General features: G+C 43.7%; 1 protein-coding gene across 1 annotated transcript in view; it reads left to right on the top strand.

Annotated features, from left to right (window-relative positions):
• LOC140132344 (1-phosphatidylinositol 4,5-bisphosphate phosphodiesterase gamma-1-like) overlaps positions 1–19268 on the top strand; it is a 99921-nt gene that overhangs the window by 30858 nt on the left and 49795 nt on the right. Inside the window, 3 exon segments of the mRNA XM_072151000.1 lie at positions 216–288; positions 369–470; positions 3019–3137. Coding sequence (XP_072007101.1) covers positions 216–288; positions 369–470; positions 3019–3137 — 294 coding nt within the window.

The following is a 19268-nucleotide window of genomic DNA, read 5'->3' on the forward strand; positions in this document are numbered from 1 at the left end:
CAATGTACAGAGCAGTCTGAGACCTATACAATGTACAGAGCAGTCTAATGAGACCTATACAATGTACAGAGCAGTCTAATGAGACCTATACAATGTACAGAGCAGTCTAATGAGACCTATACAATGTACAGAGCAGTCTAATGAGACATACGCACTGTACAGTCTAATGAGACATAACTCCCTGGTATAACTACTTGCTGACTGTCTCCCCCCAGTAATGTTGACCGCCCCTCGCTGTGTCAGATCTCACTCTACGACTTCCAGCGCTTCCTTCAGTTTGATCAGAAGGTAAGTACCGGGGGGGGGGATGGGATGTCGGGTTGGGGTTGGGGTCAGGGGTCATGTGACATGTCATGATCTCGTTGCAGGAGGCCTGGGCAGGTGACCTGGGTAAAGTCAGGGAATATCTATGCACTTACCTGCGAGACGCCGATGTGGAGATGTCCGAGCCGGTGCTGCAGCTGGACGAGGTGAGTCTGGACCAGGAGTCCGGCACAGAGCAAAGCTGGGGAGCACAGACTGGGCCCCCAAATAGTAGTCACCATCCTCACCCCAGACACAGCACACAGCTGTATACCCCATGCTGCAGGTAGGTGACCCCCAAACTACTCTCCACTCACATCCAGAGATACAGCAACTGTTCTGCTGTTACACCATGTCATAAACTGGCTGCAGAGAGCACAGAGCACAGCAGTGTGAGGTCTGATTATACATCTCTCCAGGGACAATACATAACACTGGCTGCAGAGAGCACAGAGCACAGCAGTGTGAGGTCTGATTACACATCTCTCCAGGGACAATACATAACACTGGCTGCAGAGAGCACAGAGCACAGCAGTGTGAGGTCTGATTACACATCTCTCCAGGGACAGTACATAACACTGGCTGCAGAGAGCACAGAGCACAGCAGTGTGAGGTCTGATTACACATCTCTCCAGGGACAATACATAACACTGGCTGCAGAGAGCACAGAGCACAGCAGTGTGAGGTCTGATTACACATCTCTCCAGGGACAGTACATAACACTGGCTGCAGAGAGCACAGAGCACAGCAGTGTGAGGTCTGATTACACATCTCTACAGGGACAATACATAACACTGGCTGCAGAGAGCACAGAGCACAGCAGTGTGAGGTCTGATTACACATCTCTCCAGGGACAATACACAACACTGGCTGCAGAGAGCACAGAGCACAGCAGTGTGAGGTCTGATTACACATCTCTCCAGGGACAATACATAACACTGGCTGCAGAGAGTATAGAGCACAGCAGTGTGAGGTCTAATTACACATCTCTCCAGGGACAGTACATAACACTGGCTGCAGAGAGCACAGAGCACAGCAGTGTGAGGTCTGAATACACATCTCTATAGGGACAGTACATAACACTGGCTGCAGAGAGCACAGAGCACAGCAGTGTGAGGTCAGATTACACATCTCTCCAGGGACAATACATAACACTGGCTGCAGAGAGCACAGAGCACAGCAGTGTGAGGTCTGATTACACATCTCTCCAGGGACAATACATAACACTGGCTGCAGAGAGCACAGAGCACAGCAGTGTGAGGTCTGATTACACATCTCTCCAGGGACAATACATAACACTGGCTGCAGAGAGCACAGAGCACAGCAGTGTGAGGTCTGATTACACATCTCTCCAGGGACAATACATAACACTGGCTGCAGAGAGCACAGAGCACAGCAGTGTGAGGTCTGATTACACATCTCTCCGGGGACAATACATAACACTGGCTGCAGAGAGCACAGAGCACAGCAGTGTGAGGTCTGATTACACATCTCTCCGGGGACAATACATAACACTGGCTGCAGGGAGCACAGAGCACAGCAGTGGGAGGTCTGATTACACATCTCTCCAGGGACAGCACATAACACTGGCTGCAGAGAGCACAGAGCACAGCAGTGTGAGGTCAGATTAAACATCTTTTCGGAGACAATACATAACACTGGCTGCAGAGAGCACAGAGCACAGCAGTGTGAGGTCTGATTACACCTCTCTCCAGGGACAATACATAACACTGGCTGCAGGGAGCACAGAGCACAGCAGTGTGAGGTCTGATTACACATCTCTCCGGGGACAATACATAACACTGGCTGCAGAGAGCACAGAGCACAGCAGTGTGAGGTCTGATTACACATCTCTCCGGGGACAATACATAACACTGGCTGCAGGGAGCACAGAGCACAGCAGTGGGAGGTCTGATTACACATCTCTCCAGGGACAGCACATAACACTGGCTGCAGGGAGCACAGAGCACAGCAGTGTGAGGTCTGATTACTCATCTCTCCAGGGACAATACATAACACTGGCTGCAGAGAGCACAGAGCACAGCAGTGGGAGGTCTGATTACACATCTCTCCAGGGACAATACATAACACTGGCTGCAGAGAGCACAGAGCACAGCAGTGTGAGGTCTGATTACACATCTCTCCGGGGACAATACATAACACTGGCTGCAGGGAGCACAGAGCACAGCAGTGGGAGGTCTGATTACACATCTCTCCAGGGACAGCACATAACACTGGCTGCAGAGAGCTCAGGGCACAGGAGTGTGAGGTCTGATTACACATCTCTCCAGGGACAGTACATAACACTGGCTGCAGAGAGCACAGAGCACAGCAGTGTGAGGTCTGATTACACATCTCTCCAGGGACAGTACATAACACTGGCTGCAGAGAGCTCAGGGCACAGGAGTGTGAGGTCTGATTACACATCTCTCAAGGGACAATACATAACACTGGCTGCAGAGAGCTCAGGGCACAGGAGTGTGAGGTCTGATTACACATCTCTCCAGGGACAGTACATAACACTGGCTGCAGTCTGTATGGTCCAGCTCAGGATGTAGAATCTGATCTGTGATTTCAGGATGTCAGATGATAGTAAATGCACTATAACCTCCGCCCCCATGTGCACCGGGTCAGATGATGTGTAGTATTCCTGGATGTGTAGCATACACTGGTCTAGCGCCACCTGGTGGTGACTTTCTGTTCTTGCACCCACAGTTCCTGATGTATCTCTTCTCCAAAGAAAATTCCATCATGGACTCCAAGTACGACCTGGTGGTGGCAGAGGAGATGAACCTCCCGCTGTCCCAGTACTGGATCTCCTCGTCACATAACACGTAAGAATCACCACGCGCGTCCATGTGCGCAGCCGCCATGTACACGAGGAATTTCACATCTGACTGACAGCCGAGTATCTGGGCACGGATCGTGTTCATCCCTCCACAGATCCTCGGCTGTTCATTGATTGAATTTGGACTTTTCCCTTAATCAATATGGCTGCCAGGGGGGTAGAATCACTTCTGCGCGTGTCTGTATCCTTGGCTTTAATTGTGGAATGGAGGAGCCTCCTAAGCCGGAGCGAAGTCTGGAAAATTCACACAGAATGCGTTTTATACATAGTGCGCACTTTTCTGTATTATATTGTATTGTGTATATACGGAGCCAGGCACTTAGTAATGGTACACACAGACGTAGAACTCTCCCGGTCTGCTGATGTATGTATATCCTCATAGTGTCCCCCCTGATATATGTATATCCTCATAGTGTCCCCCCCTGATATATGTATATCCTCATAGTGTCCCCCCTGATATATGTATATCCTCATAGTGCCCCCCCTGATATATGTATATCCTCATAGTGTCCCCCCTGATATATGTATATCCTCATAGTGTCCCCCCTGATATATGTATATCCTCATAGTGTCCCCCCCTGATATATGTATATCCTCATAGTGTCCCCCCTGATATATGTATATCCTCATAGTGTCCCCCCTGATATATGTATATCCTCATAGTGTCCCCCCTGATATATGTATATCCTCATAGTGTCCCCCCCTGATATATGTATATCCTCATAGTGTCCCCCCCTGATATATATATATCCTCATAGTGTCCCCCCTGATATATGTATATCCTCATAGTGCCCCCCCTGATATATGTATATCCTCATAGTGTCCCCCCTGATATATGTATATCCTCATAGTGCCCCCCCTGATATATGTATATCCTCATAGTGTCCCCCCCCCGATATATGTATATCCTCATAGTGTCCCCCCTGATATATGTATATCCTCATAGTGCCCCCCCCCCGATATATGTATATCCTCATAGTGTCCCCCCCTGATATATGTATATCCTCATAGTGTCCCCCCTGATATATGTATATCCTCATAGTGCCCCCCCCCCGATATATGTATATCCTCATAGTGTCCCCCCCTGATATATGTATATCCTCATAGTGTCCCCCCTGATATATGTATATCCTCATAGTGTCCTCCCCTGATATATGTATATCCTCATAGTGTCCCCCCCTGATATATGTATATCCTCATAGTGTCCCCCCGATATATGTATATCCTCATAGTGTCCCCCCCTGATATATGTATATCCTCATAGTGTCCCCCCTGATATATGTATATCCTCATAGTGTCCCCCCTGATATATGTATATCCTCATAGTGTCCCCCCTGATATATGTATATCCTCATAGTGTCCCCCCTGTTATATGTATATCCTCATAGTGTCCCCCCTGATATATGTATATCCTCATAGTGTCCCCCTGATATATGTATATCCTCATAGTGTCCCCCCTGATATATGTATATCCTCATAGTGTCCCCCTGATATATGTATATCCTCATAGTGTCCCCCCTGATATATGTATATCCTCATAGTGTCCCCCCTGATATATGTATATCCTCATAGTGTCCCCCCTGATATATGTATATCCTCATAGTGTCCCCCCTGATATATGTATATCCTCATAGTGTCCCCCCCTGATATATGTATATCCTCATAGTGTCCCCCCTGATATATGTATATCCTCATAGTGTCCCCCCTGATATATGTATATCCTCATAGTGTCCCCCCTGATATATGTATATCCTCATAGTGTCCCCCCTGATATATGTATATCCTCATAGTGTCCCCCCCTGATATATGTATATCCTCATAGTGTCCCCCCCTGATATATGTATATCCTCATAGTGTCCCCCCCCCTGATATATGTATATCCTCATAGTGCCCCCCCTGATATATGTATATCCTCATAGTGTCCCCCTGATATATGTATATCCTCATAGTGTCCCCCCTGATATATGTATATCCTCATAGTGTCCCCCCTGATATATGTATATCCTCATAGTGTCCCCCCCCCTGATATATGTATATCCTCATAGTGCCCCCCCTGATATATGTATATCCTCATAGTGTCCCCCCCCTGATATATGTATATCCTCATAGTGCCCCCCCTGATATATGTATATCCTCATAGTGCCCCCCCTGATATATGTATATCCTCATAGTGCCCCCCCTGATATATGTATATCCTCATAGTGTCCCCCCTGATATATGTATATCCTCATAGTGTCCCCCCCCCTGATATATGTATATCCTCATAGTGTCCCCCCTGATATATGTATATCCTCATAGTGTCCCCCCCCCTGATATATGTATATCCTCATAGTGTCCCCCCTGATATATGTATATCCTCATAGTGTCCCCCCCTGATATATGTATATCCTCATAGTGCCCCCCCTGATATATGTATATCCTCATAGTGTCCCCCCCCCTGATATATGTATATCCTCATAGTGCCCCCCCTGATATATGTATATCCTCATAGTGTCCCCCCCTGATATATGTATATCCTCATAGTGTCCCCCCCTGATATATGTATATCCTCATAGTGCCCCCCCTGATATATGTATATCCTCATAGTGTCCCCCCTGATATATGTATATCCTCATAGTGTCCTCCCTGATATATGTATATCCTCATAGTGTCCCCCCCTGATATATGTATATCCTCATAGTGTCCTCCCTGATATATGTATATCCTCATAGTGTCCCCCCCTGATATATGTATATCCTCATAGTGTCCCCCCCTGATATATGTATATCCTCATAGTGTCCCCCCCTGATATATGTATATCCTCATAGTGTCCCCCCTGATATATGTATATCCTCATAGTGTCCCCCTGATATATGTATATCCTCAAAGTGTCCCACCTGATATATGTATATCCTCATAGTGTCCCCCCTGATATATGTATATCCTCATAGTGTCCCCCCTGATATATGTATATCCTCATAGTGTCCCCCTGATATATGTATATCCTCATAGTGTCCTCCCTGATATATGTATATCCTCATAGTGTCCCCCTGATATATGTATATCCTCATAGTGTCCCCCTGATATATGTATATCCTCATAGTGTCCCCCTGATATATGTATATCCTCATAGTGTCCCCCCTGATATATGTATATCCTCATAGTGTCCCCCCCTGATATATGTATATCCTCATAGTGTCCCCCCTGATATATGTATATCCTCATAGTGTCCCCCCTGATATATGTATATCCTCATAGTGCCCCCCCCTGATATATGTATATCCTCATAGTGTCCCCCCCCTGATATATGTATATCCTCATAGTGCCCCCCCTGATATATGTATATCCTCATAGTGCCCCCCCTGATATATGTATATCCTCATAGTGTCCCCCTGATATATGTATATCCTCATAGTGTCCCCCCTGATATATGTATATCCTCATAGTGTCCCCCCTGATATATGTATATCCTCATAGTGTCCCCCCTGATATATGTATATCCTCATAGTGTCCCCCCTGATATATGTATATCCTCATAGTGTCCCCCCTGATATATGTATATCCTCATAGTGTCCCCCCTGATATATGTATATCCTCATAGTGTCCCTCCCTGATATATGTATATCCTCATAGTGCCCCCCCTGATATATGTATATCCTCATAGTGCCCCCCCTGATATATGTATATCCTCATAGTGTCCCCCCTGATATATGTATATCCTCATAGTGTCCCCCCTGATATATGTATATCCTCATAGTGTCCCCCTGATATATGTATATCCTCATAGTGTCCCCCCCTGATATATGTATATCCTCATAGTGTCCCCCCTGATATATGTATATCCTCATAGTGTCCCCCCTGATATATGTATATCCTCATAGTGTCCCCCCCTGATATATGTATATCCTCATAGTGTCCCCCCTGATATATGTATATCCTCATAGTGTCCCCCCCTGATATATGTATATCCTCATAGTGTCCCCCCCTGATATATGTATATCCTCATAGTGTCCCCCCTGATATATGTATATCCTCATAGTGTCCCCTGATATATGTATATCCTCATAGTGTCCCCCCCCTGATATATATATATCCTCATAGTGTCCCCCTGATATATGTATATCCTCATAGTGTCCCCCTGATATATGTATATCCTCATAGTGTCCCCCCCTGATATATGTATATCCTCATAGTGTCCCCCCTGATATATGTATATCCTCATAGTGCCCCCCCCCCTGATATATGTATATCCTCATAGTGTCCCCCTGATATATGTATATCCTCATAGTGTCCCCCCCTGATATATATATATCCTCATAGTGTCCCCCTGATATATGTATATCCTCATAGTGTCCCCCTGATATATGTATATCCTCATAGTGCCCCCCCTGATATATGTATATCCTCATAGTGTCCCCCCCTGATATATGTATATCCTCATAGTGTCCCCCCTGTTATATGTATATCCTCATAGTGTCCCCCCTGATATATGTATATCCTCATAGTGTCCCCCCTGATATATGTATATCCTCATAGTGTCCCCTGATATATGTATATCCTCATAGTGTCCCCCCCTGATATATGTATATCCTCATAGTGTCCCCCTGATATATGTATATCCTCATAGTGTCCCCCTGATATATGTATATCCTCATAGTGTCCCCCCTGATATATGTATATCCTCATAGTGTCCCCCCGGATATATGTATATCCTCATAGTGTCCCCCCCTGATATATGTATATCCTCATAGTGTCCCCCCCTGATATATGTATATCCTCATAGTGTCCCCCTGATATATGTATATCCTCATAGTGTCCCCCTGATATATGTATATCCTCATAGTGTCCCCCCTGATATATGTGTATCCTCATAGTGTCCCCCCTGATATATGTTTATCCTCATAGTGTCCCCCCTGATATATGTATATCCTCATAGTGTCCCCCCTGATATATGTATATCCTCATAGTGCCCCCCCTGATATATGTATATCCTCATAGTTCCCCCCCTGATATATGTATATCCTCATAGTGTCCCCCCTGATATATGTATATCCTCATAGTGTCCCCCCCTGATATATGTATATCCTCATAGTGTCCCCCCTGATATATATATATATATATATATATATATATATATATATCCTCATAGTGTCCCCCCTGATATATGTATATCCTCATAGTGTCCCCCCCTGATATATATATATATATATATATATATATATATATATATATATATATATATATATATCCTCATAGTGTCCCCCTGATATATGTTTATCCTCATAGTGTCCCCCTGATATATGTATATCCTCATAGTGCCCCCCCTGATATATGTATATCCTCATAGTGTCCCTCCCTGATATATGTATATCCTCATAGTGTCCCCCCCTGATATATGTATATCCTCATAGTGCCCCCCCCTGATATATGTATATCCTCATAGTGTCCCTCCCTGATATATGTATATCCTCATAGTGCCCCCCCTGATATATGTATATCCTCATAGTGTCCCCCTGATATATGTATATCCTCATAGTGTCCCTCCCTGATATATGTATATCCTCATAGTGCCCCCCCGATATATGTATATCCTCATAGTGTCCCCCTGATATATGTATATCCTCATAGTGTCCCCCCTGATATATGTATATCCTCATAGTGTCCCCCCTGATATATGTATATCCTCATAGTGTCCCCCCCTGATATATATATATCCTCATAGTGCCCCCCCTGATATATGTATATCCTCATAGTGTCCCCCCTGATATATGTATATCCTCATAGTGTCCCCCCTGATATATGTATATCCTCATAGTGTCCCCCCTGATATATGTATATCCTCATAGTGTCCCCCCTGATATATGTATATCCTCATAGTGTCCCCCCTGATATATGTATATCCTCATAGTATCCCCCCCTGATATATATATATATATCCTCATAGTGTCCCCCTGATATATGTATATCCTCATAGTGTCCCCCCTGATATATGTATATCCTCATAGTGTCCCCCCTGATATATGTATATCCTCATAGTGTCCCCCCTGATATATGTATATCCTCATAGTGTCCCCCCCTGATATATATATATCCTCATAGTGTCCCCCTGATATATGTATATCCTCATAGTGTCCCCCCTGATATATGTATATCCTCATAGTGTCCCCCTGATATATGTATATCCTCATAGTGTCCCCCCCTGATATGTATATCCTCATAGTGTCCCCCCCCTGATATGTATATCCTCATAGTGTCCCCCCTGATATATGTATATCCTCATAGTGTCCCCTGATATATGTATATCCTCATAGTGTCCCCCCCTGATATATATATATCCTCATAGTGCCCCCCCCCTGATATATGTATATCCTCATAGTGTCCCCCCCTGATATATGTATATCCTCATAGTGTCCCCCCCTGATATATGTATATCCTCATAGTGTCCCCCCTGATATATGTATATCCTCATAGTGTCCCCCCTGATATATGTATATCCTCATAGTGTCCCCCCTGATATATGTATATCCTCATAGTGCCCCCCTGATATATGTATATCCTCATAGTGTCCCCCCCTGATATATGTATATCCTCATAGTGTCCCCCCCTGATATATGTATATCCTCATAGTGTCCCCCCTGATATATGTATATCCTCATAGTGTCCCCCCCTGATATATGTATATCCTCATAGTGTCCCCCCTGATATATGTATATCCTCATAGTGTCCCCCCTGATATATGTATATCCTCATAGTGTCCCCCCCTGATATATGTATATCCTCATAGTGTCCCCCCTGATATATGTATATCCTCATAGTGTCCCCCCTGATATATGTATATCCTCATAGTGTCCCTCCCTGATATATGTATATCCTCATAGTGTCCCCCTGATATATGTATATCCTCATAGTGTCCCCCCTGATATATGTATATCCTCATAGTGTCCCCCTGATATATGTATATCCTCATAGTGCCCCCCCTGATATATGTATATCCTCATAGTGTCCCCCCCCCCGATATATGTATATCCTCATAGTGCCCCCCCCCTGATATATGTATATCCTCATAGTGCCCCCCCCCTGATATATGTATATCCTCATAGTGCCCCCCCCCCTGATATATGTATATCCTCATAGTGTCCCCCCCCCCCGATATATGTATATCCTCATAGTGCCCCCCCCCCTGATATATGTATATCCTCATAGTGCCCCCCCCCCTGATATATGTATATCCTCATAGTGCCCCCCCCCCTGATATATGTATATCCTCATAGTGTCCCCCCCCCCCGATATATGTATATCCTCATAGTGTCCCCCCCTGATATATGTATATCCTCATAGTGTCCCCCCTGATATATATATATCCTCATAGTGCCCCCCCCCCCCCTGATATATGTATATCCTCATAGTGTCCCCCCCTGATATATGTATATCCTCATAGTGTCCCCCCCTGATATATGTATATCCTCATAGTGTCCCCCCTGATATATGTATATCCTCATAGTGTCCCCCCTGATATATGTATATCCTCATAGGTCCCCCCTGATATATGTATATCCTCATAGTATCCCCCCCTGATATATGTATATCCTCATAGTGTCCCCCCCTGATATATGTATATCCTCATAGTGTCCCCCCTGATATATGTATATCCTCATAGTGCCCCCCTGATATATGTATATCCTCATAGTGCCCCCCTGATATATGTATATCCTCATAGTGTCCCCCCTGATATATGTATATCCTCATAGTGTCCCCCCTGATATATGTATATCCTCATAGTGTCCCCCCTGATATATGTATATCCTCATAGTGTCCCCCCTGATATATGTATATCCTCATAGTGCCCCCCTGATATATGTATATCCTCATAGTGCCCCCCTGATATATGTATATCCTCATAGTGTCCCCCCTGATATATGTATATCCTCATAGTGTCCCCCTGATATATGTATATCCTCATAGTGCCCCCCTGATATATGTATATCCTCATAGTGTCCCCCTGATATATGTATATCCTCATAGTGTCCCCCCTGATATATGTATATCCTCATAGTGCCCCCCCTGATATATGTATATCCTCATAGTGTCCCCCTGATATATGTATATCCTCATAGTGTCCCCCCCTGATATATATATATCCTCATAGTATCCCCCCCTGATATATATATATCCTCATAGTGTCCCCCCCTGATATATGTATATCCTCATAGTGCCCCCCCTGATATATGTATATCCTCATAGTGTCCCCCTGATATATGTATATCCTCATAGTGTCCCCCCTGATATATGTATATCCTCATAGTATCCCCCCCCTGATATATATATATCCTCATAGTGTCCCCCCTGATATATGTATATCCTCATAGTGTCCCCCTGATATATGTATATCCTCATAGTATCCCCCCCTGATATATATATATCCTCATAGTGTCCCCCCTGATATATGTATATCCTCATAGTGTCCCCCTGATATATGTATATCCTCATAGTGTCCCCCCTGATATATGTATATCCTCATAGTGTCCTCCCTGATATATGTATATCCTCATAGTGTCCCCCCTGATATATGTATATCCTCATAGTGTCCCCCCTGATATATGTATATCCTCATAGTGCCCCCCCTGATATATATATATCCTCATAGTGTCCCCTGATATATGTATATCCTCATAGTGTCCCCCCCTGATATATATATATCCTCATAGTGCCCCCCCCCTGATATATGTATATCCTCATAGTGTCCCCCTGATATATGTATATCCTCATAGTGCCCCCCCTGATATATGTATATCCTCATAGTGTCCCCCTGATATATGTATATCCTCATAGTGTCCCCCCTGATATATGTATATCCTCATAGTGTCCCCCCTGATATATGTATATCCTCATAGTGCCCCCCCTGATATATGTATATCCTCATAGTGTCCCCCTGATATATGTATATCCTCATAGTGTCCCCCCCTGATATATGTATATCCTCATAGTATCCCCCCCTGATATATATATATCCTCATAGTGTCCCCCCCTGATATATGTATATCCTCATAGTGCCCCCCCTGATATATGTATATCCTCATAGTGTCCCCCTGATATATGTATATCCTCATAGTGTCCCCCCTGATATATGTATATCCTCATAGTATCCCCCCCTGATATATATATATCCTCATAGTGTCCCCCCTGATATATGTATATCCTCATAGTGTCCCCCTGATATATGTATATCCTCATAGTATCCCCCCCTGATATATATATATCCTCATAGTGTCCCCCCTGATATATGTATATCCTCATAGTGTCCCCCTGATATATGTATATCCTCATAGTGTCCCCCCTGATATATGTATATCCTCATAGTGTCCCCCCTGATATATGTATATCCTCATAGTGTCCCCCCCTGATATATGTATATCCTCATAGTGTCCCCCCCTGATATATGTATATCCTCATAGTGTCCCCACTGATATATGTATATCCTCATAGTGTCCCCCCTGATATATGTATATCCTCATAGTGTCCCCCTGATATATGTATATCCTCATAGTGTCCCCCTGATATATGTATATCCTCATAGTGTCCCCCTGATATATGTATATCCTCATAGTGCCCCCCCCCCTGATATATGTATATCCTCATAGTGTCCCCCCTGATATATGTATATCCTCATAGTGTCCCCCCCTGATATATGTATATCCTCATAGTGTCCGCCCTGATATATGTATATCCTCATAGTGTCCCCCTGATATATGTATATCCTCATAGTGTCCCCCCCTGATATATGTATATCCTCATAGTGCCCCCCCCTGATATATGTATATCCTCATAGTGTCCCCCCCTGATATATGTATATCCTCATAGTGTCCCCCCCTGATATATGTATATCCTCCTAGTGTCCCCCTTGATATATGTATATCCTCATAGTGCCCCCCCTGATATATGTATATCCTCATAGTGTCCCCCTTGATATATGTATATCCTCATAGTGCCCCCCCTGATATATGTATATCCTCATAGTGTCCCCCCTGATATATGTATATCCTCATAGTGTCCCCCCTGATATATGTATATCCTCATAGTGTCCCCCCTGATATATGTATATCCTCATAGTGTCCCCCCTGATATATGTATATCCTCATAGTGCCCCCCCTGATATATGTATATCCTCATAGTGTCCCCCCTGATATATGTATATCCTCATAGTGTCCCCCTGATATATGTATATCCTCATAGTGTCCCCCCTGATATATGTATATCCTCATAGTGTCCCCCCCTGATATATGTATATCCTCCTAGTGTCCCCCTTGATATATGTATATCCTCATAGTGCCCCCCCTGATATATGTATATCCTCATAGTGTCCCCCTTGATATATGTATATCCTCATAGTGCCCCCCCTGATATATGTATATCCTCATAGTGTCCCCCCTGATATATGTATATCCTCATAGTGTCCCCCCTGATATATGTATATCCTCATAGTGTCCCCCCTGATATATGTATATCCTCATAGTGTCCCCCCTGATATATGTATATCCTCATAGTGCCCCCCCTGATATATGTATATCCTCATAGTGTCCCCCCTGATATATGTATATCCTCATAGTGTCCCCCCCTGATATATGTATATCCTCATAGTGTCCGCCCTGATATATGTATATCCTCATAGTGTCCCCCTGATATATGTATATCCTCATAGTGTCCCCCCTGATATATGTATATCCTCAAATTCCCCCCCCTGATATATGTATATCCTCATAGTGCCCCCCCTGATATATGTATATCCTCATAGTGTCCCCCCCTGATATATGTATATCCTCATAGTGTCCCCCTGATATATGTATATCCTCATAGTGTCCCCCCCTGATATATGTATATCCTCATAGTGTCCCCCCTGATATATGTATATCCTCACAGTGTCCCCCCTTGATATATGTATATCCTCACAGTGTCCCCCCCTGATATATGTATATCCTCATAGTGTCCCCCCCTGATATATGTATATCCTCATAGTGTCCCCCCTGATATATGTATATCCTCATAGTGTCCCCCCCTGATATATGTATATCCTCATAGTGTCCCCCCCCTGATATATGTATATCCTCATAGTGTCCCCCCCTGATATATGTATATCCTCATAGTGTCCCCCCTGATATATGTATATCCTCATAGTGTCCGCCCTGATATATGTATATCCTCATAGTGTCCCCCCCTGATATATGTATATCCTCATAGTGTCCCCCCTGATATATGTATATCCTCATAGTGTCCCCCTGATATATGTATATCCTCATAGTGTCCCCCCTGATATATGTATATCCTCATAGTGTCCCCCCTGATATATGTATATCCTCATAGTGTCCCCCCTGATATATGTATATCCTCATAGTGTCCCCCCCTGATATATGTATATCCTCATAGTGTCCCCCCCTGATATATGTATATCCTCATAGTGTCCCCCCCTGATATATGTATATCCTAATAGTGTCCCCCCTGATATATGTATATCCTCATAGTGTCCCCCTGATATATGTATATCCTCATAGTGTCCCCCCTGATATATGTATATCCTCATAGTGTCCCCCCTGATATATGTATATCCTCATAGTGCCCCCCCTGATATATGTATATCCTCATAGTGTCCCCCCTGATATATGTATATCCTCATAGTGCCCCCCCTGATATATGTATATCCTCATAGTGTCCCCCCCTGATATATGTATATCCTCATAGTGTCCCCCTGATATATGTATATCCTCATAGTGTCCCCCCTGATATATGTATATCCTCATAGTGCCCCCCCTGATATATGTATATCCTCATAGTGTCCCCCCCTGATATATATATATCCTCATAGTGTCCCCCTGATATATGTATATCCTCATAGTGTCCCCCCTGATATATGTATATCCTCATAGTGTCCCCCCTGATATATGTATATCCTCATAGTGTCCCCCCCCTGATATATATATATCCTCATAGTGTCCCCCTGATATATGTATATCCTCATAGTGTCCCCCCTGATATATGTATATCCTCATAGTGTCCCCCTGATATATGTATATCCTCATAGTGTCCCCCCTGATATATGTATATCCTCATAGTGTCCCCCTGATATATATATATCCTCAGTGTCCCCCCTGATATATGTATATCCTCAGTGTCCCCCCCTGATATATGTATATCCTCATAGTGTCCCCCCTGATATATGTATATCCTCATAGTGTCCCCCCTGATATATGTATATCCTCATAGTGTCCCCCCCTGATATATGTATATCCTCATAGTGTCCCCCCTGATATATGTATATCCTCATAGTGTCCCCCCTGATATATGTATATCCTCAGTGTCCCCCCTGATATATGTATATCCTCATAGTGTCCCCCCTGATATATGTATATCCTCATAGTGTCCCCCCTGATATATGTATATCCTCATAGTGTCCCCCCTGATATATGTATATCCTCATAGTGTCCCCCCTGATATATGTATATCCTCATAGTGTCCCCCCCTGATATATATATCCTCATAGTGTCCCCCCTGATATATGTATATCCTCATAGTGTCCCCCTGATATATGTATATCCTCATAGTGTCCCCCCTGATATATGTATATCCTCATAGTGTCCCCCCTGATATATGTATATCCTCATAGTGTCCCCCCCCTGATATATATATATCCTCATAGTGTCCCCCTGATATATGTATATCCTCATAGTGTCCCCCCTGATATATGTATATCCTCATAGTGTCCCCCCTGATATATGTATATCCTCATAGTGTCCCCCCTGATATATGTATATCCTCATAGTGTCCCCCCTGATATATGTATATCCTCATAGTGTCCCCCCTGATATATGTATATCCTCATAGTGTCCCCCCTGATATATGTATATCCTCATAGTGTCCCCCCTGATATATGTATATCCTCATAGTGTCCCCCCTGATATATGTATATCCTCATAGTGTCCCCCCTGATATATGTATATCCTCATAGTGTCCCCCCTGATATATATATATCCTCATAGTGTCCCCCCTGATATATATATATCCTCATAGTGTCCCCCCTGATATATATATCCTCAGTGTCCCCCCTGATATATGTATATCCTCATAGTGTCCCCCCCCCTGATATATGTATATCCTCATAGTGTCTCCCCTGATATATGTATATCCTCATAGTGTCCCCCCCCCTGATATATGTATATCCTCATAGTGTCTCCCTGATATATGTATATCCTCATAGTGTCCCCCCTGATATATGTATATCCTCATAGTGTCCCCCCTGATATATGTATATCCTCATAGTGTCCCCCTGATATATGTATATCCTCATAGTGTCCCCCCTGATATATGTATATCCTCATAGTGTCCCCCCTGATATATGTATATCCTCATAGTGCCCCCCCTGATATATGTATATCCTCATAGTGTCCCTCCTGATATATGTATATCCTCATAGTGTCCCCCTGATATATGTATATCCTCATAGTGTCCCCCCTGATATATGTATATCCTCATAGTGTCCCCCTGATATATGTATATCCTCATAGTGTCCCCCCTGATATATGTATATCCTCATAGTGTCCCCCCTGATATATGTATATCCTCATAGTGCCCCCCCTGATATATGTATATCCTCATAGTGTCCCTCCTGATATATGTATATCCTCATAGTGTCCCCCCTGATATATGTATATCCTCATAGTGTCCCCCCTGATATATGTATATCCTCATAGTGTCCCCCCTGATATATGTATATCCTCATAGTGTCCCCCCTGATATATGTATATCCTCATAGTGCCCCCCTGATATATGTATATCCTCATAGTGTCCCCCCCTGATATATGTATATCCTCATAGTGTCCTCCCTGATATATGTATATCCTCATAGTGTCCCCCCCCCTGATATATGTATATCCTCATAGTGTCCCCTGATATATGTATATCCTCATAGTGCCCCCCCTGATATATGTATATCCTCATAGTGTCCCCTGATATATGTATATCCTCATAGTGTCCTTCCTGATATATGTATATCCTCATAGTGTCCCCCTGATATATGTATATCCTCATAGTGTCCTCCCTGATATATGTATATCCTCATAGTGTCCCCCCCTGATATATGTATATCCTCATAGTGTCCCCCCTGATATATGTATATCCTCATAGTGTCCCCCCTGATATATGTATATCCTCATAGTGTCCCCCCTGATATATGTATATCCTCATAGTGTCCCCCCTGATATATGTATATCCTCATAGTGTCCTCCCTGATATATGTATATCCTCATAGTGTCCCCCCCTGATATATGTATATCCTCATAGTGTCCCCCTGATATATGTATATCCTCATAGTGTCCTTCCTGATATATGTATATCCTCATAGTGTCCCCCCCTGATATATGTATATCCTCATAGTGTCCCCCCTGATATATGTATATCCTCATAGTGTCCCCCCTGATATATGTATATCCTCATAGTGTCCCCCCTGATATATGTATATCCTCATAGTGTCCTCCCTGATATATGTATATCCTCATAGTGTCCCCCCCTGATATATGTATATCCTCATAGTGTCCCCCTGATATATGTATATCCTCATAGTGTCCTCCCTGATATATGTATATCCTCATAGTGTCCCCCCCTGATATATGTATATCCTCATAGTGTCCCCCCTGATATATGTATATCCTCATAGTGTCCCCCCTGATATATGTATATCCTCATAGTGTCCCCCCTGATATATGTATATCCTCATAGTGTCCCCCCTGATATATGTATATCCTCATAGTGTCCCCCTGATATATGTATATCCTCATAGTGCCCCCCTGATATATGTATATCCTCATAGTGTCCCCCCTGATATATGTATATCCTCATAGTGTCCTTCCTGATATATGTATATCCTCATAGTGTCCCCCTGATATATGTATATCCTCATAGTGTCCCCCCCCTGATATATGTATATCCTCATAGTGTCCCCCCTGATATATGTATATCCTCATAGTGTCCCCCCCTGATATATGTATATCCTCATAGTGTCCCCCCCTGATATATGTATATCCTCATAGTGTCCTCCCTGATATATGTATATCCTCATAGTGTCCCCCCCCCTGATATATGTATATCCTCATAGTGTCCCCTGATATATGTATATCCTCATAGTGCCCCCCCTGATATATGTATATCCTCATAGTGTCCCCTGATATATGTATATCCTCATAGTGTCCTTCCTGATATATGTATATCCTCATAGTGTCCCCCTGATATATGTATATCCTCATAGTGTCCTCCCTGATATATGTATATCCTCATAGTGTCCCCCCTGATATATGTATATCCTCATAGTGTCCCCCCTGATATATGTATATCCTCATAGTGTCCCCCCTGATATATGTATATCCTCATAGTGTCCCCCCTGATATATGTATATCCTCATAGTGCCCCCCTGATATATGTATATCCTCATAGTGTCCCCCCTGATATATGTATATCCTCATAGTGTCCTTCCTGATATATGTATATCCTCATAGTGTCCCCCTGATATATGTATATCCTCATAGTGTCCTCCCTGATATATGTATATCCTCATAGTGTCCCCCCTGATATATGTATATCCTCATAGTGTCCCCCCTGATATATGTATATCCTCATAGTGTCCCCCCTGATATATGTATATCCTCATAGTGTCCCCCCTGATATATGTATATCCTCATAGTGCCCCCCTGATATATGTATATCCTCATAGTGTCCCCCCCTGATATATGTATATCCTCATAGTGTCCCCCCCCTGATATATGTATATCCTCATAGTGTCCCCCCCTGATATATGTATATCCTCATAGTGTCCTCCCTGATATATGTATATCCTCATAGTGTCCCCCCCCCTGATATATGTATATCCTCATAGTGTCCCCCCTGATATATGTATATCCTCATAGTGTCCTCCCTGATATATGTATATCCTCATAGTGTCCCCCCTGATATATATATATCCTCATAGTGTCCCCCTGATATATATATATCCTCATAGTGTCCCCCTGATATATGTATATCCTCATAGTGTCTCCCCTGATATATGTATATCCTCATAGTGTCTCCCCTGATATATGTATATCCTCATAGTGTCCCCCCCTGA

Source organism: Engystomops pustulosus, chromosome 5 (assembly GCF_040894005.1).
Source record: "Engystomops pustulosus chromosome 5, aEngPut4.maternal, whole genome shotgun sequence".
NCBI classification, from domain to species: Eukaryota; Metazoa; Chordata; class Amphibia; order Anura; family Leptodactylidae; genus Engystomops; species Engystomops pustulosus.